Raw genomic sequence first — 27,311 nt, 5'->3', positions numbered from 1 at the left:
TGTACTGCCTTTAAAAAAAACATAGCTGATATGGCTGACTTGCTTAAACAAATGTGTTTTATACTGACAATTGAGATATACAAACTATGGCATAAGGGAACGACGAGCGGATAAGACAGGCTATAGGCTGGCATTCTCTGGATTGATGGTGCTTTCAAGACAACTGGGAATTCTGAAGAAAAAGAAGGTTGACTCAAGATGTCAAAAATGACACCATGGGGGGCCTCCCGAGTGGCACAGTGTCATTATGGGGTATTGTGTGTAGATTGTTAAGGGGAAAAATTATATTTAATCCATTTTAGAATAAGGTAACGTAACAAAATGTGGAAAAAGTTAAGGAGTCTGAATACTTTCTGAAGGCACTGTATTTGGACCATGACTGCATGATTTGGACAATGAAGCTAACATTTAAAATGTCTCTATACTTCAGCATTTAGGATTTGAGATCAAAAGTTTAGTATTTTAGTGAAGCTGGTGGTGGCACAGACATGTATTTATGTACACGATCTAAAATAACTTAAGTTAAGCTATTGGTGGTAAGGCACTATTGTACGTCATCAAAACGCGTCTTGCTTGCTGTGGATCGCGCCCTTCCAAGCGACAGCGTGTGCGTTTGTAGCTGCGAACAGCTGACACAAGATTAGTCAAGTTTCAGTGTTTCTATCAAGATATCATTTCTTAGGTGAGTCTTAATTTGTGACTGCAATCTGCAAAAGTGTGTCATTCGCAAATGAAAGCCTCCCCCTTAAGTCGTGTTAGCTATCTTTACAAGGATGTTGCTAACGTTAGCTAGCTTGCTAGTTGACAGACACGTTTCTTCCAAGCTTCTTCCTCCGCGTCTGTGTTGACAATTCACCTAGCTAACGTTACATGAAAGAAACGTAGGAAGCAAATTTAGCGCTCTAGTCTCTACCAAGATACTGAGGGCAAATTCTCCAACGATTTTGTTTTTTAAATAACCGACGTACGGTAGCTAGCTAGCAAGGTCCCTCTAGTTTAGGTATCTAGCTAATGTTAGCTACTGTAGCTAGTTATGTATATGACAGCTTTGCAGAATAGCAAAAATATATTTTAGGTGTGTATTGTAGCTAGTTAACGTTAGCTCTATTTTTATTATAATAAGAGCCCAACGGTATGAAGCTTTCCAGCTGCAGAATGTGCCTTGAGAGTTGAGGCTAGTGGGGGTGGTCAGATAAGCCAAATCATTGTTTTGATTTTATAGCTAGCACGAGGGCTAACGTTAGTCATATCCATCTTGCAGTGAAACTAGCTATGTTTCATCTGTCTAACTATGACGGGACTCTTGCTCGTGATGATACTCCCAGCAATGCGATTTGAATCAGAAATTCTGACATTTCTGATACGTCTTTTAGTTTACACAGGCCTACACCACCAACAAAACAAACTCCAATTGTTCTTGATATTCTAATGTTTCGAGAGCACATCTGTGTAAGCACACTCCAATGAAACGTACAAATATCACCCACTGATCAAATAAAATCAAACGTATTTATAAAGCCCTTTTTTACATCAGCAGATGTCACAAAGTGTGAATACAGACACCCAGCCTAAAACCTCAGAGAGCACATGGCCAGATTGTTATTCAAGATGTTCATCGATGACCAGCAAGGTCAAATAACAATCACAGTGGTTGTAGAGGGTGCAACAGGTCAGTACATCAGGAGTAAATGTCAATTGGCTTTTCATAGCTGAGCATTCAGTGAGAGACGGAAAAAAGCAGGTCCAGGACAAGGTAGCGCGTCCGGTGAACAGGTCAGGGGTTCCATAGCTGCAGGCAGAACAGTTGAAACTGGAACAGCAGCACGACCAGGTGGACAGCAATGAGTCATCAGGCCAGGTAGTCCTGAGGCATGATTCTCGGTCTCAGGTCCTTTGGAAGGGAGAGAGAGAATTACTTAAATTCACACAGGACACCAGATATAAGACTGATCCTAGCTTTCCGGGCACATATACTATTGCAGCATAGATACTGGCAGCTGAGACAGGGTCAGCGGACACCGTTGCCCCGTCCAATGATACCCAGCCAGGCAGGATATAACTCCACCCACTTTGCCAAGGTATAGCACCCACACCACTAGAGGGATATCAACAGACCACCTACTTACTACCCTGAGACAAGGCTGAGAGTAGCCCGCGAAGAACTCCTCCACCGCACGAGCCTGAGGGGGCAAAACCGGACAGGAAGATCACGTCAGTGACTCAACCCACTCAAGTGACGCATCCCCCCCCTAGGGACTGCATGGAAGAGCACAAGTAAGCCAGTAACTGAGACCCCGTAAATAGGGTCAAAGGCAGAGAATCCCAGTGGAGAGAGGGTGAAAGAACGTACCAGAAGTATATAAAATTAAAAATAAACGTACATACGGAGCCTTACATATAAAGCAAGCCTTACATATGGATGGGGAAGCCATATGCAAAATTGTAATATTTTGTACCTGTAAAATTTGGGCACCTACTCATTCAAGGTTTTTACTTTATTTGTACTTTTTTCTACATTGTAGAATACTAGTGAAGACATTACAAATATTAAATACCAAATATGGAATCATGTAGGTACCAAAAAGGTGTTAAACAAATACAAATATATTTCAAACTCTTTCAAATGACTGCTCGACTTGTTGACTGCTCGGTCCGCACAGCAGACTTTTTTGGCATTGACGATGTCCCCATTACCAGTAAAACATAATCAAAACCTATTTCTTTCACTTACTTGCTGTGCTGGTTCGTTAATTTGTTCAGTCATTTCATTCTCAACCAGGATTTCTATGGAACGCCATTTGGGTCTTTATGTGTCAAATAACACTATTTTACATGTCAATTAAGCTTATTGACCTATCAGGACCTGTATATAACTGCATGTCACGTAAACATTTAACGTGTTCATACATTTTTTACGTTATTACACGTTGATTACACTATCACTCGTATTTCATATGTCAGAATGATTCATCTATACGTATGCTATGATGCTGGTAAAGTTGTCTCGCGTACTTATAGTGCTGGTCATAAAAAAAGCTAGCTCAAGATGCAAGCAATGTTCTTCCCCAAAAACATAGCATAACGACATCTGTTAGCTAGATATCTATATAGCTAGGTGTAATCTAAAATAACCCTAATTTATAAGACATTTCTTATTTGATTAATGGTCAGACCCATCTGTGAAGCTAGCCACAATAAGGATTAGCCACAATAGTGGACTTTGCGCTTAGCCTTCAAAGTAAAAGTAAGTAATTGACAGTGATGTAAATGAATACAAATAGTAGAATTATGCCATAATTGAATAGATCATGCTAAACAAAGTTGGAATGTTATATAAAATTTATTTCACAATCTGTTGTAATCACACTGGATATATTATACTTTATAATTGCATTGGGGGCATACTTGTTTCACTGTACAGCCTTACCTATGGATTGTGGATCAATGACATGGGTTTACTCAGTGACACCCAGAGAACATTAGTGTCGTAGCTCTAATTGTGGGACTCTGAAACAACTGAATTGAGCACATTTATTGTCAACCTATGTGTATTAAACACTATTCCCGAGGAAAAACAATACCGCGTGGATGTTTTGGAGTCTGATAACTCTGAGGAGGATGTTGGCGAAAAAATATATTGGGTAGACTGATACCCCATTTCATAGCTTCCCATTCCAACCTTGTTTAACATTATCTAGTCTAAATATGGCATGATTCCTCCAATTGTAACCATCACTTTCAGAGGTACCTTTATTTTGAAGGCAAACCACAAATTCCACTATTGTGCCTAATCCTTATTGTGGCTAGCTTCACAACACATAACCCGGTCTGGTTGAGCCTCACTAGCCGGATGAAGCAAGCTGGCTGCTAATTACGTTAGCTTTGGGCAACAGGGTTAAGTAGCTGGCTGCTATTTATTTCCATGAACTGAAGTTCAATTTCAATAGGCGAACAACAAGTATAGCTAATACTTACTCACTAGGATTCCCAAATCATTGCTAAAAATCGTGAAAATTACTGCAGTTTCTACTGGTCATTGTTTTCATGCTGGTTGTATTGGTGCTAGCAAGCTGAAGCTAGCTAGCTACCCCAGAAGGTGCGGCCCAACAAATAATGCTTTATTACCAACTCAGTATTGTAAACTCGTCGTTCATGGCCGGTGTTTTCTTGTTTGCAGACAAATTTTGTACAGCTTTGACAGTGCTACTGATAGTAGTGGTGGCGCTTGGCTTGCACATGCAAATTCAGAACACACAACATTCTATAATAGAACTGTGTTATTTGACGTGTCAAATTAAATGCTTATTTAACGCGTCAAATTGTGTTATTTGACATATATTTTTTGACAATCAAAGACCCAAACGGCATTCCATAGTATGTCGTGAAGCTAATAGCAGTGATATTATTACTGTGTAACTCCGGTAACTTTGCTCAACAAAACTGCCGACACAGGTTGTGAACAAGCGATGGGGCATTTTCTGAGCCTCTTTACTGTGTCGCCTCCATGCTCGATGCTAAGTACAAGGACCGCTATTTCGATACGGACAAACAGGGTTTATGTGAAATGTTACATACACAGCTGGACAAGATGGAAACGGACACGGTGACAGTGCACACTAAGGAAGAGGACAGACAGAGCTGAAATGTCACTGCTTGACATGTACAGCGGCTTGAGAAAGTATTCACTCCCTTGGCATTTTTCCTATTTTGTTGCCTTACATTCTGGAATTAAAATCCATTTTTTGGGGGGGGGGGGTTTGGATCATTTGCTTTACAAAACATGCCTACCACTTTGATGATGCAAAATATATATTTTTTATTGTAAAACAAGCAATAAATAAGACACAATAACTTAACTTGAGCGCACATATCTATTCACCCCCCCCAATGTCAATACTTTGTAGAGCCACCTTTTTGCAGCAATTACAGCTGCAAGTCTCTTGGGGTATGTCTCTACAAGCTTGGCACATCTAGCCACTGGGATTTTTGCCCATTCTTCAAGGCAAAACTGCTCCAGTTCCTTCAAGTTGGATGGGTTCCGCTGGTGTACAGCAATCTAAGTCATACCACAGATTCTCAATTAGATTGAGATCTGGCTTTGACTAGGCCATTCTAATACATTTAAATGTTTTCCCTTTAAACCACTCAAGTGTTGCTTTGGCAGTATGCTTAGGTTCGTTGTCCTGCTGGAAGGTGAACCTCCGTCCCAGTCTCAAATCTCTGGAAGACTGAAACGGGTTTCCCTAAAAAATGCCCCTGTATTTAGCGCTATCAATTATATTTTCAATTCTGAACAGTTTCCCAGTCACTGCCAATAAAAAACTTCCCCACAGCATGATGCTGCTACCACCACCATGCTTCACTCTTGGAAAGGTGTTCTCGGGGTGATGAGAGGTGTTGGGTTTGAGCCAGTGATAGCATTTTCCTTGATGGCCAAAAAGCTCAAGCTCAAAGCTCTAGTCTCATCTGACTAGAGTACATTATTCCATATGTTTGGGGAGTCTCCCACATGCCTTTTGGTGAACACCAAACGTGTTTGCTTATTTTTGTACTTTTCTACGGCTTAAAGTGGTCCTCTGGACAGATATTCCAATCTCTACTGTGGAGCTTTCCAGCTCCTTCAGGGTTATCTTAGGTCTCTTTGTTGCCTCTCTGATTAATGCAGCCCTCTCTTGGCAGGTTTGTTGTGGTGCCATATTCTTTCCATTTTTAAATAACTGATGTAATGGTGCTCTGTGGCATGTTCAAAATTTCTGGTGTTTTTTTTATAACCCAACCCTGATCTGTACTTCTATACTTCTAGTGGTGCCCCTTGCTTAGTGGTGTGGCAGACTCTGGAGCCTTTCAGAACAGGTGTATATACTGAAATCATTTGACAGATCATGTCACACTTAAATAAAGTCCACCTGTGTGCAATCTAAATAATTATGTGACTTCTGAAGGTAATTGGTTTCACAAGATCTTATTTAGGGGATTCATAGCAAAGGTGGTGAATACAGTTGAAGTCGGAAATTTACATACACCTTAGCCAAATGCATTTTAACTCAGTTTTTCACAATTCCTGACATTTAATCCTAGTAAAAAATTCCCTGTTTTAGGTCAGTTAGATCACCATTTTATTTTAAGAATGTGAAATGTCAGAATAATAGTTGCGAGAATGATTTATTTCAGCTTTTAATTTCTTTCATCACAATCCCAGTGGGTCAGAAGTTTATATTCAATTAGTATTTGGTAGCATTTCCTTTAAATTGTTTAACTTGGGTCAAACGTTTCGTGTAGCCTTCCACAAGCTTCCCACAATTAGTTGGGTGAATTTTGGCCCATTCCTCCTGACAGAGCTGGTGTAACAGAGTCAGGTTTCTAGGCCTTGCTCGAACACGCTTTTTCAGTTCTGCCTACACATTTTCTACAGGATTGCGGTCAGGGCTTTGTGATGGCCACTCCAATACCTTGACTTTGTTGTCTTCAAGCCATTTTGCCACAACTTTGGAAGTATGCTTCGGGTCATTGTCCATTTGGAAGACCCATTTGCGACCATGCTTTAACTTCCTGACGTCTTGAGATGTTGCTTCAATATATCCACATAATTTTCCTGCCTTATGAAGCCATCTATTTTGTGAAGTGCACCAATCCCTCCAGCAAAGCAAACCCACAACATGATGCTGCCACTCCCGTGCTTCACGGTTGGGATGGTGTTCTTCGGCTTGCAAGCCAAACAGTTCTATTTTTGTTTCCTCAGACCAGAGGACATTTCTCCAGAAAGTGACATCTTTGTCCCCATGTGCAGTTGCAAACCGTAGTCTGACTTTTTTATGGCGGTTTTGGAGCAGTGGCTTCTTCCTTGCTGAGCGGCCTTTCAGGTTATGTCGATATAGGACTTGTTTTACTGTGGATATCGATACTTTTGTACCTGTTTCCTCTAGCATCTTCGCAAGATCCTTTGCTGTTGTTCTGGGATGGATTTGCACTTTTCGCATCGAAGTCCGTTCATCTCTAGGAGACAGAACGCATCGCCTTCCTGAGCGGTATGACGGCTGTGTGGTCCCATAGTGTTTATACCTGCCTACTATTGTTTGTACAGATGAACGTGGTATCTTCAGTCATTTGGAAATTGCTCCCAGGGATGAATCAGACTTGTAGAGGTCTACAATTATTTTTTCTTGGCTGATTTTCCCATGATTTTCCCATGATCAAAGAGTCACTGAGTTTGAAGGTAGGCCTTGAAATATTTCCACAGGTTCACCTACAATTGACTTCAGGTGAATTAGCCTATCAGAAGCTTCTAAAGCCATGACATAATTTTCTGGAATTTTCCAAGCTGTAGTCAACTTAGTGTATGTAAACCTCTGACCCACTGGACTTGTGATACAGTGAATTAAAAGAGAAATAACCTGTCTGTAAACAATTGTTGGAAAAATGACTTGTGTCAGCACAAAGTAGATGTCCTAACCGACTTGCCAAAACTATAGTTTGTTAACAAGAAATTTGTGGAGTGGTTGAAAAACAAGTTTTAATGACTCCAACCTAAGTGTATGTAAACTTCCGACTTCAACTGTACATATGCACGCACGCACCACTTTTCAGTTAATTTTTTTTTAGCAATTTTTGAAATGACTTTTTTTTCCATTTCATGTCACCAATTTTGACTATTTTGTTTTTGTCCATCACATGAAATCCAAATAAAAATAAGTTTAAGGTACAGGTTGTAATGCAACAATATAGGAAAAAAGCCAAGGGGGATGAATGCTTTTGCAAGGCAATTTATGATGAAATCCTGGTTGAGTGTGAAATGACAAATGAACAACGAAACAGCACAGCAAGTAAGTGAAAGAAATAGGTTTTGATGATGATTTACTGGTAATGGGGACATGTGTAAATGCCACCAAATAACTTTTTGGTCAGTGTGGTGTGTGTGTAACCTTTATTTAACTAGGTAAGTCAGTTAAGAACAAATTCATATTTACAATGACGTCCAAACCCGGATGAAACTGGGCCAATTGTGCGCCGCCCTATGGGACTCCCAATCACGGAAGTATGTGATACAGCCTGGATTCAAACCAGGGACTGTATTACACCTCTTGTGCGGAGGTGCAGTGCCTTAGACCACTGCGTCCGTGTGTGTGTGTTAAGCATTCAAATACAGTTAAATAGTTAAAAGGCCTTTACATTTTAATATCGGTGTTGTTTGTTTTGGCAAGGAATATATCGGATATTGGTATCGGCCAAAAATGTCATTTCAGTGCATCACTAATTTAAATGGTGAAATCTGACTTCCTGATTTATCAATAACCAAGGGCTGGTTCAGGAGGACCATGAATAACGGGCAATAGGTGCGAGTGGATGTGTTTCATCCGGCCACAGGTCTTTCCGGCAAGAACAGGTCTTGATTAGAGATCGACCGATTGTGATTTTTCAACGCCGATACCGATGACTGGAGGACCAAAAAAAGCCGATACCGATTAATCGGACAATTTTTATTTATTTATTTATTTGTAATAATGACAATTACAACAATACTGAATGAACACTTATTTTAACTTAATATAATACATCAATAAAAACAATTTAGCCTCAAATAAATAATGAAACATGTTCAATTTGGTTAAAATAATGCAAAAACAAAGTGTTGGAGAAGAAAGTAAAAGTGCAATATGTGCAATGTAAAAAAGCTAAGGTTTATGTTCCTTGCTCAGAACAGGAGAACATATGATAGCTGGTCATTCCTTTTAACATGAGTCTTCAATATTCCCAGGTAAGAAGTTTTAGATTATAGTTATTATAGGACCTTTTCTCTCTATACCTTTTTGCTGCCTGCACTCGCGTAACAGGTGGTCAGCCTGCCACGCAGTCTCCTCGTGGATTGCAATATAATCAGCCATAATCGGCATCCAAAATTGCCGATTACCCATTCTTATGAAAACTTGAAATTGGCCCTAATTAATCGGTCATTCCAATTAATCGAATTACCAAATCTTTTCAGTCTCCTGAAGGGGGAAAGGCATTGTCGTGCCCTCTTCACGACTTTCGTGGTGTGTTTGGACCATTGTAGTTTGTTGATGTGGACACCAAGGAACTTGAAACTGTCATTTGAAACTGTCAACTGATTTTAGTCATTTAAGTTTACACTGGAAACGCTTTTCCATCTCAATTTTTTTCTTCTCTAAAAATAAGTAAATAAATGTGTTCTAATGTGTTCTTTTGGCAGTGAATTTAAATGCATTTTTCAGCCATGACTCATTGCTAACAAGCATGATTCCTCTTATACTTGTTTCTTCTCCTTGAATCCTCTTCTCACTTCCATCTGACTGAGTAGGAAGTGAGTGAAGGTTTGGAGAAGGAGTCGAGGAAAGGCTATTGAGATTCAGCTTGGGTTAGTTTAAAACGTGTTGCAATATGCTGCTGTATGATATTTATCACTTCTTTGTACTGAGTTTAGCATCTATCACCATAGGCTACTCTGTAGGCCTACACAACAGCATTCTCTCTTGTTTGGTGTTTTGGATTCTAATTTCTTCATGCCTCTAGATGGCAGTCTAGCAAAGCTGATTTCCTTACTGAATAGGCCTTCCCCTGCACACGTTGCGCTCTGATCTCTGTTCTTGTAGCTTTATGGCACAAGTGCTGGTGTACGAGTGGCTTTTATCCATTGCTGGAGATATGCAGTGTTGTCTATGAATTTCAAAGGGATATGTGGATAAAACGTGAGGGAGCATAGCTTTGTGTGTGTGTGTGTGTGTGTGTGTGTGTGTGTGTGTGTGTGTGTGTGTGTGTGTGTGTGTGTGTGTGTGTGTATTAAAAGTAAAAACATGTATGTTTCCCGGATTGCCCGTTTACATTATCATATATTTTACTCTCCTAGCCTATTTGATATGCCTAAGCGTTTTAAAGGTTGTGAACAGTCATGCTGATTCCCATGTAAAATAGCCTTTTGAGTGACTAAATGTCACCCATAATATTTTTCCCTGAGAAAAAGTACTTTATCTCTCATAGCTAACTACCAGGATGTTTGAGAAGACCGGCTGAGTTGGGCAGGAATCTTGGCTGACAGCTCTTTGAAACGCCTATGTTAAGAAACTTGGATGCCGTAAAATCCTTTCAAGCAAATTTGGTGATACACAAACAAACAACATTGAAATTGCATCAATTGTTTTTACATTATTTTTTATATACATCTCCCATTTGGCACGCCTTAAGTATCTTTGCCATAGATGAATAGTGTAAACTTATAATTATATTTGCTGACACCCTACAGTAAAATTTTGGCACCAGTAGAGTAGCTATATAAACCACGCCCTTCCGCTAACATGCCTTCTCCAATGTTGGTTATAAGCCGGTACTTAAATTAGGTAAGCGACTATCATGTTACCATTGGTATATTAAAATGAGTTAGAGTGACGTCACTTAATAATCCCCCCTCCTGAATCCAAATGTTTGACATGGGCAAGGATCAGTAACTTTTTATGATCACACTTTGTCAATGTAGAAGCGACGGTCATTTTTCATACTTTGGTTATTATACTTTGATCTGGTTAAATCGAAATATAAAATTTCATGAAATTCCTGATTTTGACTTTTCGTTGCCTTTAACTCCTCAAATGTATCTACTCTCATTAAATCGCAGCGATATAATTCCACCACAGCTTCCCATGTTTATAGGGTATTGTAAATGGCCATTCTGTGCCTGTTAATTAAATTTCCGTTGATAGCGCTGTTAGCTGCTCACTATTGTTTGCTCCACCTATGCTATTAATATAATTATATCAAGCTTATGTTTTGCTACATGTGTCCACAAGCATAGTGGTATTGTCCATAGTAATCTTGTGCACATTTACCTGAATTCTACGGTTAGCTCTGCAACTTTGAATCCAATCAGGAAGCCTATTGTGGCTATCTCATCCAGTTCAATTGACTCTTGTCACCATGGATACTCCTGCTGTTTTCAAGCCCCGCAGAGGGCTTGGACTGTTACATATAAATGTGTGAAGCCTGATGTCTAAACTGGACTTTCTGGATGGATGTCTGGGTGCATGACACTAGCCCAGAAGTTCTGGTTATCTCACAGACCTGGCTGAATAATTTGATTATGGATAAGGATGTTGCCATTGCGAACTACAACATTTTCAGATGTGATGGGCAAAAAAAAGGGGCTATTTATGTAAGACCTTTTATGTCATAATGCTTTCTTAAAGGTGTCCATAAGCCAAAATATTTATATTTATTGCTGTGGTCTACTGTGTAAGTGGAAATTCTCACCCCAGGCATTCCATCATAATCTGTTATGCAGAGCTGTTTTATACTAGCTGCATACCAGACACTGTTTTGCCACTTTTCATCCATTGTTACCTCTGGTTGATAAATATGCCCCTTTCAAGCGATTCCGAGTCAAAAAACAAACTAATCCATGGTACTGTCCTGTACTCTGACCGCCTCTAGATAAGAAATCAAGTCTGGGCCAAGGCTAGACTAACTGACTCATTAGCCACAGTGCCTTGCGAAAGTATTCGGCCCCCTTGAACTTTGCGACCTTTTGCCACATTTCAGGCTTCAAACATAAAGATATAAAACTGTATTTTTTTGTGAAGAATCAACAACAAGTGGGACACAATCATGAAGTGGAACGACATTTATTGGATATTTCAAACTTTTTTAACAAATCAAAAACTGAAAAATTGGGCATGCAAAATTATTCAGCCCCCTTAAGTTAATACTTTGTAGCGTCACCTTTTGCTGTGATTACAGCTGTAAGTCGCTTGGGGTATGTCTATCAGTTTTGCACATCGAGAGACTGACATTTTTTCCCATTCCTCCTTGCAAAACAGTATTTTTGGACACTTATTTGGCCAAATTTTTTAATTATTATTATTTTTTTTAAAACACTTTTATTTAATCTTTATTTAACTAGGCAAGTCAGTTAAGAACACGGCCGAGGAACGGTGGGTTATAACTGCCTCGTTCAGGGGCAGAACGTCAGAGTTTCACCTTGTCAGCTCGGGGGATCCTTACAGTTAACTAGTCCAATGCTATAACCACCTGCCTCTCGTTGCACTCCACAAGGAGACGGCCTGTTACGTGAATGCAGTAAGCCAAAGTGAGGTGCTAGCTAGTATTAACCTTATCTTGTAAAAAACAATCAATCATAATCACTAGTTAACTACACATGGTTGATGATATGACTAGTTTATCTAGCGTGTCCAGCGTTGCATAAAATCTGACTGAGCATACAAATATCTGACTGAGCGGTGGTAGGCAGCAGCAGGCTCATAAGCATTCATTCAAACAGCACTTTTGTGTGTTTTGCCAGCAGCTCTTCGTTGTGCGTCATGCATTGAGCTGTTTATGACTTCAAGCCTATCAACTCCCGAGATGAGGCTGGTGTAACCGAGGTGTAATGGCTAGCTAGTTTGCCGGGTGCGCGCTAATAGCGTTTCAAACGTCACTCGCTCTGAGACTTGGAGTGGGTGTTCCCCTTGCTCTGCATGGGTAACGCTGCTTCGAGGGTGGCTGTTGTCGTTATTTTGTAAATGGTATTCTTAATGTTAATCAAGCTATATATTTGTTACTGAATTACCAATGTTATTTATATAGCTTGTAGGTCCCATAACCCACATTTAAATGAATTTGTAATGACGAGTTTGAATGGTACACAAATTGACTTCCTTCCATCCTACAAATATCTTGGTATCTGGCTTTATGACAAACTGTCATGTTACTGAGCTGGTGATGAAGTTTAAGTTCAAGGTCTGACTTCTGTTAATAGGAAGGAAATTGTCCACACCATTTTTACATCTATTTTAGATTATGGGGATATTATCTATATACATGCAGCAGCATCTTGACTTTAACCACTAGGATGTTGTTTTCCAATGTGCCATTTGATTTATTACTGGTTATAGAACTCACCATTGTGTTTTGAATCAAAAAGTGGTTTGGGCGTCTATGTAACAAGATAAACTTCCTGTGTGTCTATCATCATTAATTCAATTTAGACTTATAAATGATCAAACCTGGTCTCAGGCTTACATAACACCGGGGGCCCCTTCGGTCTCCACACAGTTGGGTAAAGCAGATTTTAGTTTTTTGACAGGAACATTTTTTACTATATTTTTTTACTTCCCTGTCTCCCTAAAAACAACCAAATCTGCTGGGATGTAGACGTTCTCAAATGGGTAGTAAAAACATGAAACATTTAAAGTTATTTCAGGCAATGCTGAGGAATAATTGAAAGTTGTGCCGTACAGACAGAGAGCTGTATATCCTATTTTTTCGGGGAGTATCATTGTTAGTTCTTCTGAGTAACATTGGAGATTGACTCGGGTCTCCCTTTTTGAAATTAACAAGTCGGGCAGTTTCGACTGTAGGATTGACGGAAATCATTCTAAGTTGCAAAGGGAGCTGCCTGCATGAGGACCAGGTGTGTTGCTCTGCTGTGTCAGGCTGTGCCTGCCTGCGTCATTGGGACTACCATTCTAGCCTCTGAGTGATTTTACTTACAGTGTGATCTGTTATAGAGCGAGAGAGGACCGTGATGATGGCAGGAGGGGGGGATGGTGGGATGAAGAGGCATGTAAAGATCTCCTTTGTTAATTTGTCTATTTGTGCAGGCATAATGTCTGCCTTGTGCCTTCTACAGAAGTTTATTCATTTCCATATTCCTACTGTAAAAATGTAATGCGAAGGTGGTGCTGAACCCTTCTCACTGTTTCTCTCTCTCCCCTCACACTCTCTCTCTTCTTCACCCTCTGTCTCCATCTCCCCTCTCCCTTTCATTCTCCACTCCCCCTTCTGTTCCACCCCTGTCCTCTCTCTCGCTCTCTAACCCTCAGGCGTCTCTAGGTATGGATATGGAGAGTGCCAGCTCGGTGGTCCTACAGGCCCTGACCCAGGCCACCAGTCAGGATACCGCTCTACTGAAGCCTGCTGAGGAGCAGCTACGACAGTGGGAGACACAACCTGGCTTCTATTCTGTACTGCTGGTATGTCTAACACACACACACACACAGGTAAACACAGGCACCAACGTCTATACTGGAGCTTACCACACATCATCCATTGATTTGTGCAAAGCTTTGAGTTCCTCAAGTTAAGATTGTTCCCCTAATTATTACATGATGGATAGGATATGGGCCAGAAAGTTTTGGGTCAATGCAGACATTTTTAAAAAGGTAGGCCTTCTGTGGGCCCAACATGCTTCTCTTGTGGTTTTGGATCATCTTGATTTATGCAAAGCTGTGGGGATGTGACTATGCAACTGGGTTCTCAAATGTCAAAGAAGGCTGGATATCAATGATATCAATAATAACAACAGCAGCAGCGACAACGGCATCGGCGATCAGCTTGTGTGGTTTCCATATATAATATCTGTGGGCAGTTTTGCCCTGATTACAATCACTACTAACAAATCACCCCACCCTCACTACAATAATAATAATAAAAATAAAAAAAATTAACAGGAATGGTAGAGATAGTGACAGAGAAATAGATGGGATGCTCACTGGTGCTCAGCTGTACACTAACCTTGACTGTCATTATCTCATTGTCACATTGCATTAGTCCCTGTCACAAATGATAGACCATTAGGTTACACACAATGCCCCAGTCTAGCCCAGGTTGATGTGTCACTGTGCTGCTGTTAGAGCCATGGGGTAAACCATAGTAGCAGGATACTGTGTGTGTGTGATACTCCACAGAGGCTGTAAAGAAATCTAATCTGTCCCATCCTCCTCACCATCTCTCCTCATTCAGTAAGTGTACTGTAGATGGTCTTTGTTGATCTCTATCCATCAGCTATCCAATACCTTGTTACAGTAGGTGGTTGTTAGCCACTCCTAGGGTTGCAAAGCTACCCGTAATTTACCAACGTTTCCAGAATCTTCAGTAATTTTTCGAAACAGAAAATCTATGGCAATCTCTTTTAACGTGGGCTCCCGAGTGGCGCAGCGGTGTAAGGCACTGTATCTGTGCTAGAGGTGTCACTACAGACCCTGGTTCGATTCCAGGCTGTATCACAACCGGCCGTGATTGGGAGTCCTGTAGGGCGGTACACAATTGGCCCAGCGTCGTTAGGGTTTGGCCGGGGTAGGCCTTCATTGTAAATATGAATTTGTTCTTAACTGACTTATCTAGTTAAATAAAGGTTAAATAAAAATAAAAACGTTAGTAATTTATACTTGAAATTTGCTATAACATTTGCATAAGTATTCAGACCCTTTACTCAGTACTTTGTCGAGTCACCTTTGGCAGCGATTACATTCGTCTTTCCTGAATGCACTGCATCTTTGTCCATGACCTTATGGTTCAAGAGAAAATAGCCTAATTAATTTAAAAAGCATCTAATCCACAGAGGTATTCTTTTCAATGAACTCTTCCAACTTGACTTTTTTCACAAAAATGACAATGACAAAACATTGACAGCGAATACATATTGACATAGTAAAAAAAAAAACACACACAAAATATACATTTGTATTCACTAAGTTGATGGTTTATGTTTAGGTGAATGTTTTTTTGCAGCTTTGTATTTATTTTAAAATCACAATATTTCATATATTTTACATGTGATGAGGCCACACAGAGGGCCAGAGATTATTACAGACACCTGTGATAGTCTGATGTACCCAAAGGGGCCACTGGATGTCTTGTGATAGATTACGTAAAATCTTTGAAAGATGCCAAAATTCAGGTAGTTTAATGGTAAACTTTTGAAAGTTTCCAGTAATATATCCTCCCTTTGCAACCATAGCCACATCAGCCACCCAACTGAGGCTGCACTGCCAGGTTCTGCTTTTTTTACCCACAGAACAACACCGTTTGAATCGCTCTGAGCCTAGAACTCTCTGCTGTATTCAGACAGTCAGGACTGAGTTAATAACAGAGAACGTTGTTGTACTCTGCCCCCACTCACCCCTGTGGTTCGCTACTCAACGCAGCTTCACCCTTCAATTCGCCTGCTGAGAGAAGTGTGTGTGTGTATAGTGGAGTGTGGCAGCACTCTGCTGTGATTGTCTCAGTCTGGCGCCAGGTGCGTACTCCAGACTGCAAGCTCCCAGCATGCCCCTCTCATGCACACCCACCTCCCCCGAACTCACATCGGATGCTGGTACATCTTTTTTTTAATGAGCCCAAAGTTTGGGTTCTCGCTTTGTCACTCAAAACCTTGTAGGACAGCTAAGATAAGCAGCCAGCCAGTGTGGCTTTATTAACCTCTCTTGGGTAGGGAGCAGTATTTTGAAGTTTTGATGACAAATGTGCCCAAAGTAAACTGGATATGTATATGCCTGGTAGTATTGGATAGAAAACACTCTAAAGTTTCCAAAACTGTTAAAATAATGTCTGTGAGTATAACAGAACTGATATGACAGGCGAAAACCTGAGTAAAATCCATCCAGGAAGTGGGATATTTTTGATGTGGGTACTTTTCTATTGAATGCCTATACAATATGTATTTGAATAGGACCCAAATTCCAGTTCCTATGGTTTCCACTAGATGTCAACAGTCTTTAGACATTGTTCCAGGCTTGTATTCTGAAAAATGAGGAAGAATTCGAACATTCTATCAGTGGACTCTAAATGATCCAGAGCTGTTTTGAGCGCGTGACCGATTGCGCACCATTCGTTGTTTTTCTTTTCTATTGAAGACGCTATTGTCCGGTTGAAATATCATCAATTATTTGGACAATAGACAACCTGAGGATTAATTATAAACATCTTTTGACGAACTTTACAGGTACTATTAGGATGTTTTCGTCTGCATGTCGTGACTACCTTTGAGCCAGTGGATTACTGAACAAAGGCGCCAACAAGTTTTTGGGATATAAAGAGGGACTTTATCGAACAAAACAAACATTTATTGTGTAACATGGACTTGTGACTGCTAACATATGAAGATCATCAAAGGTAAGTGATTAATTTTATCGCCTTTTCTGACTTTTGTAATTCTTTTCCCTGGTTGTAAAATGTTTGTATGCTTTTGTAAGCAGGGCACTGTCCTCAGATAATCGCATGGTATGCTTTCGCCGTAAAGCCCTTTTGAAATCTGACAAAGTGGCTGGATTAACAAGAAGGGAAACTTTAATCCGATGTATAACACTTGTATATTTTGAATGTTTATTATGAGTATTTCAGTGTTTTGAATTTGGCGCTATGCAATTTCACCGGATGTTGGCCAGGTGGGGCGCTACCGTCCATAAGAATGCCCAATTCCAAACCAGACCCTAACCCAAGAATGTAAGCACTTTGTGTAGTTTCTGAAAGGACTCCTTGGATAGCTGTGAAATTCCAGCTGCAGCCAAGGACATTATCACAGTGATTTAAATAATATTGATTCCTCCCATCTACTAAGTTATTTAAACGCTGGCCTGTGTTTTCTTTCCTCTAGAATATCTTCAACAACCACATGTTGGATGTTAACGTCCGATGGCTTGCCGTGCTCTACTTCAAAAACGGCATCGACAGGTACTGGAGGAGAGTCGCGCCAAAGTAAGCCTTCTCTCTTTTACCTCCCTCTTCTTCTTCTCTTGCTTCTTTCCGTTCTTCTCGCCATTCTTTTCACTTTCCTTATGGTTCTGTCTCGTCTTATCTGTCATCTCGCCATTTTTACGATAAAACAAATATTTCCCCACACCTGTTATACCTCTCCCATCATCACGTTTCAGTATTAATGGCAAGTTCTGCCAATCGATTGGGCTCAGCTGTGTGTGTTTTGTGAGCTCACATTGCTATTCATTGGCGCCATTCTCTTAAGTCCATCTAGTGTAGGCCATACTGATAGTATTGTACAGACACAACCTATGGGATGGTAATTCTCCATTCACACCTATGGGATTGCTGACCAGCTTAATTTTTCAAGTTCACCTACAGGTCCACAGAACAAAGACTGTTTTTAACCACCTCACCTCAAAGACAATCAGTTCTGCTTCTGCAATCTCCAGCTATTCTTTCGTTTTTTAGTGCTCTCCTTCCAAAGTCCCCCCTTCTTTTCTTTTGTAGGTGTGGGTAATTCATTATCATTTGTCGAACAAAGCCGTTGTCAACCTCTGCTTGCTGTGGAAGGTGCAATGAACTCCTGGCCATTGCTTTGCGCTTAATGCACCCAGTGCCTACAGAAGTTGCCCAATTTACAATTTATCTGCGGGCTTGTCGCACAAACTTCTACCGGGGTTAGGATCTCTGCTACTTTGTATGGGATGTGGCAACTCTTCCCTTCTTCACATTACACTTCACTTAATCCCCTCTCTTCTGTTTCTCTTCAAAAAGGATGAGACTCAATCAAGCCCTCCCTCTTCCTTTCCCTGTTCCCCTCTCTCTCCTGCTTCAATTCCTATTTTCTCATCCACCGCTGCCACCTTCCCTTCCTCACTCTTCTTAACATTCTTACCTCTCCATGATTCCCTCCCCTCTCCCCCCTCTCTCTCTCCCGCTTCCTCTAACAATAGAACCGCTAGGCCTCGAGGGACCTCCTTCAATCTAATGAGCAGTCATTCTGACTGCAATATTCTATACGTGTAATTAATACATTTCATATATGCTATTGAAAAGATTATAAATTGATGTTTTATGAAGGCCATGGGTAAAATTAGAATACCATTTTTATATCAAATAACACAATAGCATTTTCATTAGTTTACTGTAGGCTATATGTAAAAACCAAAAAACACATTGTTTGGACTGATATAGGGTACATACCGTTTTTGAGATTATAATTAGAACAGATCAATACAATAGACTAGCTCGCCCTGTTCTTCATTCACATAATTACATAATTATGCATAGTTCGCTTCCCCTCACTCAACTCACCCATTCGCTCCATCATACCTTACTTAATTTATTTAATCTATTATGTGTGAAATTAGTTTCAGTTTTTGAGTTAATTATCAAGGTGATCATCAGCTGGGTACTGCACTTTCAAATGTGGGGAGAAGTAGGGGCAACGGGGAAAAACCATTCAAAAAATGACATGCCCTCCTAAAACTGGTTAAAACCCCAGTTATGTTTGTGATATTTAAAATTCTAACAACGACAGTGTTATATAGACTTATTTAGGAATAGTCAAGAACGGAGGAGGGTATGACTTTAAAAATGTTTAATTTATGAGCAGTCAAAATGACTGCTTTAGCAGTTCTAGTGTTAGCCCGGGACAGTGTATACAATAGCTTCATACAGGGACAGAGCTATCCCTCACTGCTGCTCTCTGTCATCTTCATGTCGTATCAGCCCTCTATATTAAAGCCTACGCTGTGGCGCTAGCTCTCTCCCTGGGGAAATTGGATTCAAAGCAGAAGGCGTCTCTCACAGGATATCAGCTGGGTGCTGTGTCAGGCAGTTGATAATGCCATGGCTTTCCTCTCCCTCTCAAATGGAAGGGTGTGGAAATGTAATAATACTAGGGTCATTCTCGCTGACCGCCTCACTAAAGAAGCAGATGGTGATATTTGACAGGAATTGCACACGGTCAATGTGCCTCCCCCTCCTTTCCTCTGGCATATTGAGGCCTCAAACAATTCCATCAGAGTGGAGAGCGTTTCTGATAACACATTTGAAGCAGTCAACTAATTCAAAATGGATATTGAGTATTGAAAAGATGTTTGCGTTGATGTTTGGCATTATTTTGTAACCTAGTTCTGTGTGTGTGTGTCCGTCCAGTGCTCTGTCAGAAGATGAGAAGACGTCGCTGCGAGCTGGCCTGATCACCAACTTCAACGAGCCCGTCAACCAGGTCAGTCATTTTTTGCGTGAGCTGTCAACCAATGACTTGTCCCTTTCGGGGGAGCATTATTTCATCGACAACCATCACTAAGTAGAACACTCCCAAACAGCTTTCCAGTATGTCCATTTGGCTCTGTCTTGGAGAAGTGGCCATACGTCAACAGGGACCCCTACCTAGGGATACCTCTCTACTAGTAGCAGTGGCTGTCTGTGTTCAAATGGAGAGCATTTCAGCCATTCTAGCCCCTTGTGTCTCACCTGTCTCTTCCTCTCTCTGTCACCCCTCTGGAAAGGAGGTTGACTCGGTCAGCAATCTGCCGTGATCCAATGATGTGTGTGCGGTCTAGAGTTAATCTCCCCCTAAGGCTGCATATAGTGTAACCTTATGACACATCACCACCAAATGCCTCAGAGAGAGTGTGCTGCATGCATGCACAAGCAAAAATCCAAAATGAAGAGAACACTCAGCTTGCCATAATGCATCTTGATCAATGTCCCTGTTCTCCCTCTGCTATGACTGTAATGCAGATAAGTGAGTTTTGCCCGATCACACCAATTATCTTCACATACAAATACGATTGAGATTTATTGCCATCTGTGCAGTCAGTGCAGTGACACTTCTTACAGAAGCTTATTGGCCCATATTCAGTCCCTAGCAAGATATCAAATGTTATTTCTCACATGCTTCGTAAACAACAGATGAAATGCTTCCTTACGGGCCCTTCCCAACAACGCAGAGAGAAAGGAAATGGATAAATAATAGGAAAGTAATAACACGTAATAATGAAAACAATAACTTGGCTATATACAGTGCCTTCGGAAAGTATTCAGACCCCTTGACCTTTTCCACATTTTGTTACGTTACGGCCTAATTCTAAAATGGATTAAATAAATTTAAAATCCTCAGCAATCTAAACACAATACCCCATAATGATTGAAAATAGTTATATTTTTTTCCCCCAAATGTAAATAAAAAACCTACCTTATTTTACATAAACATTCAGACCCTTTGCTATTAATACAAATTGAGCTCAGGTGAATCCTGTTTCCATTGATCATCCTTGAGATGTTTCTACAACTTTATTGGAGTCCACCTGTGGTAAATTCAGTTGATTGGACATGATTTGGAAATGTACACTCCTGTCTATATAAGGTCCAAAAGTTTACAGGGGAAGTTTGAGCAAAAAAAGTAATGAGGTCAAAGTAATTGTCCGTCGAGCTCAGAATAGGATTGTGTTGTGGCACAGATCTGGGGAAGGGTGCCAAAAAATGTCTGTAGCATTGAAGGTCCCCAAGAAAACAGTGGCCTCCATCATTCTTAAATGGAATGAGACTCTTCCTAGAGCTGGCCATACAGCCAAACTGAGCAATCGGGGGAGAAGCGCCTTGGTCGTGGAGGTGACCAAGAACATGATCCTCACTCTAATAGAGCTTAGACCATAGTTCCTCTGTGGAGATGGTTGTCCTTTTGGAATATTCTCACATCTCTGCAGCACTCCACTAAATCAGGCCTTTACGATAGAGTGGCCAGACGGAAGCCACTCCTCAGTAAAAGGCACATGACAGCCTGCTTGGAGTTTGCCAAAAGGCACCTAAAGGACTCTGACCATGAGAAACAAGATTCTCTGGTCTGATAAAACCAAGATCGAACTCTATGTCCTGAATGGCAAGTGTCACATCTGGCGCAAACCTGGCACCATCACAACGGAGAGGCATGGTGGTGGCAGCCTCATGCTGTGGGGATGTTTTTCAGTGGCAGTGACTGGGAGACTAGTCAGGATTGAGATAAGTACAGAGAGATCCTAGATGAAAATCTGTTCCAGAGCGCCCAGGACTTCCGACTGGGGTGAAGTTCACCTTCCAACAGGACAATCACCCAAATCACAAAGCCAAGACAACGCAGGAGTGGCTTTGGGACAATTCTCTGAATGTCGTTGAGAGGCCCATCCAGATCCCGGACTTGATCTAACATTTCCGGAGAAACCTGAAAATAGCTGTGCAGCTACGCTCCCTATCCAACCTGACAGAGCTTGAGAGGATCTGCAGAGAGGAATGAGAGAAACTCCCCAAATACAGGTGTGCCAAGATTGTAGCGTTATACTCAAGAAGACTCAGCTGTAATCGCTGCCAAAGGTGCTTCAACAAAGTACTGAGTAAAGGGTCTGAATAGTTATGTAAATGTCATATTTATTTTTGTTTTTGCTTTGTCATTATGGGCTATTGTGTGTAGATTGATAAAGAAAAATATTTGTGTACATTTTAGAATAACGTTATGTGGAAAAGTCAAGGAGTCTGAATACTGTGCACGGTGTACCAGTACCGAGTCGATGTGCAGGGGTACGAGGTAGTTGAGGTAAAAAGGGTAAATGCAGATAGCTACCCGGACTATTTGGTTGACTATTTAGCAGTCTTATGGCTTGGGGGTAGAAGCTGTTCAGGGTCCTGTTGGTTCCAGACTTGGTGTATCGGTACCGCTTGCCATGCGGTAGCCGAGAGAACAGTGAATGACTTGTGTGGCTGGTGTCTTTCCATATTTTTAGAGCATTCCTCTGACACCGCCTGGTATAGAGGTTCTGGATGGCAGGGAGCTTGGCCCCAGTGATGTACTGGGCTGTACACACTTCTCTCTGTATCACCTTGCGGTCAGATTCCAAACAGTTGGAATCTGACCTTACGGGGATGCCTCCTTTGTGGTGCACTCTTCACAACTTTGTTCGTATGTATGGACCATGATAGGTCCTTAATGACGTGGACACCAAGGAACTTTTTTTTTTATACTCTGTTTATTCAGTTTTACACACCAGACAACACAAAACAATATAAATAATATACTCAACTAGAAAAAATAAAAATAAAAAAGATTAGCTATAAAGATACCGTACTTTAGACAAGTTAAACACACCGGGCAGTAGGCTACAAAGGTTAAAGGGCATCTGTAGTACAGGGACAGAGCGGACACCTCACCTTTGTTCTTGTAAACAGACAAGGGATAGGCGTGGAGAAATGCAACCACTCACACTCAGATAGTCATGGCCACAAACCAAGCATCCACTGAACCAAAAATAAAGTTTAAAATGCTTTATTAAAAAAAGTTTTTTTTGTAAGCATAAACAAAATAGAAAACAGGGCAAAACAAGCTCACATTTTAGTGTTTTACAGGGCAAGATGAACAAGGCTTCCAGAAGTCACATTAATCATATTAATTCCCAGAAACCTGACAGTTTGTGACGGCCCCAAAACACATGATACACATGGCTGGTTCCGTTTTACATCGGACACGGGATCAAAATCAGAGAGTGTTTTTCCCCGAACCAGTGGATCCGGTGAACCATCTTGAATTGAATGAGGCTAGTGCTAAAAGAGGAGTCTTTAAAGGCACAAAAGAAGGGTTCTGTAAGTCATTAATGATTTGCATATATATGAGAATTTGCGCCCCTAGGAAGCTAGTTTAGCTCAAAGATTCAGGTGTGTTAGCACTGACAAAGTTCCTAGTCTGGAGATAGGGGGAAAAGTGGGATTGGGGGAGGTTGAACTTTTCCTGTAGGTGAGCAAAAGAGGCAAATGTATCATCAAATAATAATTGGGCCAGTGAGGAGAGGCTTAGTGAGTGGCAGATGCGAAAAGCTCCATTATTTAAAGATGGAGGGGAAAAAAAATTCTGATTGTTTGGGCCTGATAGAGAAAAGCCTCAGAAGCTAAAGGCTAAACAGAACTGATTCCAAATTTTAAGAGACTGCTTTACTATTGGGTTGACACACCTTTTGCCAAGGTACACTGGGAGAGACGAGCACAACACACAAGAAAGTGCTCCAAACTCTATCTGGACCCAGAGTGGTCTAGGGCCAGTAGGATCAGTCTACCCTCAGCACAAAAGGGCTCTGAAATTTGCAGCCCAATAGTATGCCTGAACATTTGGGCGACCTAAACCACCCAATGCATTAGTTTCTGTAAATGTTTTCTACCAATCTGTGGTACCTTGCCATCCCAAATAAAATACATGAATGTTTGATCCAGTGAATTAAAAAAAGATTTTGGAATAAAAATGGTCAAACATTGAAATAAATATAAAAGTTTGGGCAACACATTCATTTTAATGACATTAATCATTCCAATAAGGGAAAGAGGTAGCGAATTCCAAAAAGTTAAAGATGGTTTCAAACTGTCTGCTAGAGCAACAAGGTTTTCCTTAAACAAATTTTAACATTTCCTTTTTACTTTAACTCCCAAGTAGGTGAATTGATCCCAGACAATCCTAAACTGAAAGCTTGTAAAAGAGCCTTATTTACAGGAAAAAGCTCACTCTTGCCTAGAGTCAGCTTGTACCCTGAGATTGATCCAAACTTTTTAAGAACAGACAAGACACGTGGCAATGAGGTATCAGGGTTGGCAGCATATAGAGACTTTCTGCTCTAAGCCCGTCTTGATTATACCTTGAACGGCATCATTAGAGCGCAGTGCGACGGTGAGGGGCTTGATTACCAAAGCAAACAACAAGGGGGAGAGTGGACAACCCTGTCTGGATCCACAGTGCAAGGGAAAATAGTCAGAGGACAAGTTGATAGCCCGTCCCGAAGCCATAGGAGAAAAATAAAGAATCTTTATCCATGCAATGAATTTGGAGCCAAAGTCAAATCTATAAAGGGCAGATGTTAGGTAGTCCCACTCAACGCGGTCAAAAGCTTTTTCCTCATCGAGTGAGACCACCACCTCCGGGTCCCCCGACGCTGGGAATTACAGTAAATTCAAATGCCTATTTCTCACAAAGCCAGTCTGGTCAGAGTGTATTACTTTGTGCAGCAAGCCTTCCATACGGATGGCTAAGAGCATGGCTAAGATTTTGTAATCACAATTTAAAAGCGAGACTGGGCGATAGGATCCACATTCCAGGGGGTCTTTGTTTTTAATTTAATAGTAATGAAATTGAAGCCTGATGAGACTAGGCGGTAGCTTTGATGTATTAAGGCACTCTGCAAATAATCGAGACAAGAATAGGCTAAGCAGACCAGAAAACGTCCTGTAAAATTATTCTGGAAATCCGTACAGACCCGGTGATTTACCATTTTTCATTGCGGACACTGCTGTTTATGTAATTTTTACAGGGACAGTGCACGTTAATAAACGTTGCAATCTCCTCAGGTGTAAATTCTTCGAAACAGTCGTGGGAGTCTGTATCAATTGAAGGCATATTCAGACCATTAAAGAATGAATCAATCAGCAAATGGTTTTGAGGAGATTCAGAGGTGTATAGCGCAGAGTAAAATTGTTTGAATGGATCATTCATCTCTTTATGTATAACTGTGGTGGCACCAGACAGGGTCCTTATTTGTGGGATTAAACGTGAGGCCTCATATTTACGGATTTGATGTGCAAGAAGTTTACTGGCCTTGTTCATACACTGTATACATACGCTCTCGCAAGAGTAATTGTTCAGCTTGCCTGGTAGAAAGCTCATCAAATTCAGATTGGAGTAGTTGGCGCTCTTTATGCCCCATATACTACCCACCATTGCGACCTGTACGCTCTCGTTGGCTGGCCCTCGCTTCATACTCGTCGCCAAACCCACTGGCTCCATGTCATCTACAAGACCCTGCTAGGTAAAGTCCCCCCTTATCTCAGCTCGCTGGTCACCATAGCATCTCCCACCTGTAGCACACGCTCCAGCAGGTATATCGCTCTAGTCACCCCCAAAACCAATTCTTTCTTTGGCCGCCTCTCTTTCCAGTTCTCTGCTGCCAATGACTGGAACGAACTACAAAAATCTCTGAAACTGGAAACACTTATCTTCCTCACTAGCTTTAAGCACCAACTGTCAGAGCAGCTCACAGATTACTGCACCTGTACATAGCCCACCTATAATTTAGCCCTATCAACTACCTCCTTCCCAACTGTATTTAATTAATTTATTTATTTTGCTCCTTTGCACCCCATTATTTTTATTTCTACTTTGCACATTCTTCCATTGCAAAACTACCATTCCAGTGTTTTACTTGCTATATTGTATTTACCTTGCCACCAAGGCCTTTTTTGCCTTTACCTCCCTTCTCACGTCATTTGCTCACATTGTATATAGACTTGTTTATACTTTATTATTGACTGTATGTTTGTTTTACTCCATGTGTAACTCTGTGTTGTTGTATCTGTCGAACTGCTTTGCTTTATCTTGGCCAGGTCGCAATTGTAAATGAGAACTTGTTCTCAACTTGCCTACCTGGTTAAATAAAGGTAAAATAAATAAAATAAAAATGTAGATCAGAGGAAGGTTCTGTAGCATACTTCTCATCCAATGTAGCTATGGCTTCGCTCAGGTCTCGTTTTACTGTGGCTATAGATACTTTTGTACCTATTTCCTCCAGCATGTTCACAATGTCCTTTGCTGTTGTTCAGGGATTGATTTGCACTTTTCGTACCAAAGTATGTTCATCTCTAGGAGACAGAACACGTCTCCTTCCTGAGCGGTATGATGGCTGCGCGGTCCCATGGTGTTTATACTTGTGTACTATTGTTTGTACAGATGAACGTGGTACCTTCAGGCATTTGGAAATTGCCTCCAAGAATGAACCAGACTTGTGGAGGTCTAAAAAAAATTGTAAGAGGTCTTTGCTGATTTCTTTTGATTTTCCCATGATGTCAAGCAAAGAGGAACTTAGTTTGAAGGTAGGCCTTGAAATATATCCACAGGTAAACCTCCAAATGACTCAAATGACTCAAATGATGTCAATTAGCCTATCAGAAGCTTCTAAAGCCATGACATTTTCTGAAATTTTCCAAGCTGTTTAAAGGCACAGTCAACTTAGTGTATGTAAACTTCTGACACAGAGAAATAATTGGTCTGTCAACAATTGTTGGAAAAATGACTTGTCATGCACAAAGTAGCATGCCAAAACTATAGTTTTGCCAAAACTATAGTTTGTTAACAAGAAATTAATGAAGTGGTTGAAAAACAAGTTTTAATGACTCCAACATAAGTGTATGTCAACTTCTGACTTCAACTGTACCTGGCGTTTAATTACTTTCTAGGAATAAGGTGATTTCAGCAGAAATGAAATTGACAAACTCCTTAGCTGAGAGTAAAAAGGGGTTAAAACGCCATTGATAAAACAGGAGGTCGCTGGGGAAAATCTAGTTCAAGCATTCATGGTGAATGGTCAGAAGTAAAAATACTCTCATAAGTACACCTCCGAAGGCAGACGTTTTTTGTCCAAAAATAAGTAATCAGTGTGGGAGTATGTTTGATGAACATGAGAAAAAAAGGAATATTGTCTATCTGTAGGGTGTAGGAAACACCAGGCCTCAAACATAGCATATTTCTGAAGAAATTATTGAATAAGTAGGGCACATCTAGATAGGCCTGTAGTTCTTTGTGAGGACTTGTCAAGAACTGGGGACATTGTACAGTTGACATCCCCCCCCCCCCTAAAATCAACAAATGGGAATCAAAATTGGGTTTAGCAGAAAAAAGGAAGAAATTAAACTCCCTATTGGGAGCATAATGACGAGCCAAAACAAGAGGGGTAGAAAACAGTTTACCAGTTACTATGACGTATCGTCCCTAAGGACGATAATGGCAGCACCAAAATGGCAGCACCTCTTGATTTACTATGAAAGTTAGA

The 27,311-nt window shown here is 40.8% G+C and overlaps 1 protein-coding gene across 2 annotated transcripts in view; it reads left to right on the top strand.

The window, feature by feature from the left end:
• The first annotated feature begins 540 nt into the window (after positions 1-540).
• Positions 541-27,311, top strand: part of ipo11 (importin 11) — a 234,206-nt gene continuing 207,435 nt past the window's right edge. For both annotated transcript variants that reach the window (XM_036980135.1, XM_021606535.2), the window contains exons 1-4: positions 541-682; positions 13,824-13,973; positions 17,375-17,475; positions 19,639-19,711. In XM_036980135.1, coding sequence (XP_036836030.1) covers positions 13,836-13,973; positions 17,375-17,475; positions 19,639-19,711 — 312 coding nt within the window. In that variant the 5' untranslated portion in view covers positions 541-682; positions 13,824-13,835. The remainder of the gene's footprint in view (positions 683-13,823; positions 13,974-17,374; positions 17,476-19,638; positions 19,712-27,311) is intronic.

This window comes from Oncorhynchus mykiss, chromosome 6 (assembly GCF_013265735.2).
Source record: "Oncorhynchus mykiss isolate Arlee chromosome 6, USDA_OmykA_1.1, whole genome shotgun sequence".
Taxonomy (NCBI): domain Eukaryota; kingdom Metazoa; phylum Chordata; class Actinopteri; order Salmoniformes; family Salmonidae; genus Oncorhynchus; species Oncorhynchus mykiss.
This window is presented reverse-complemented; position numbering and strand designations above follow the sequence as displayed.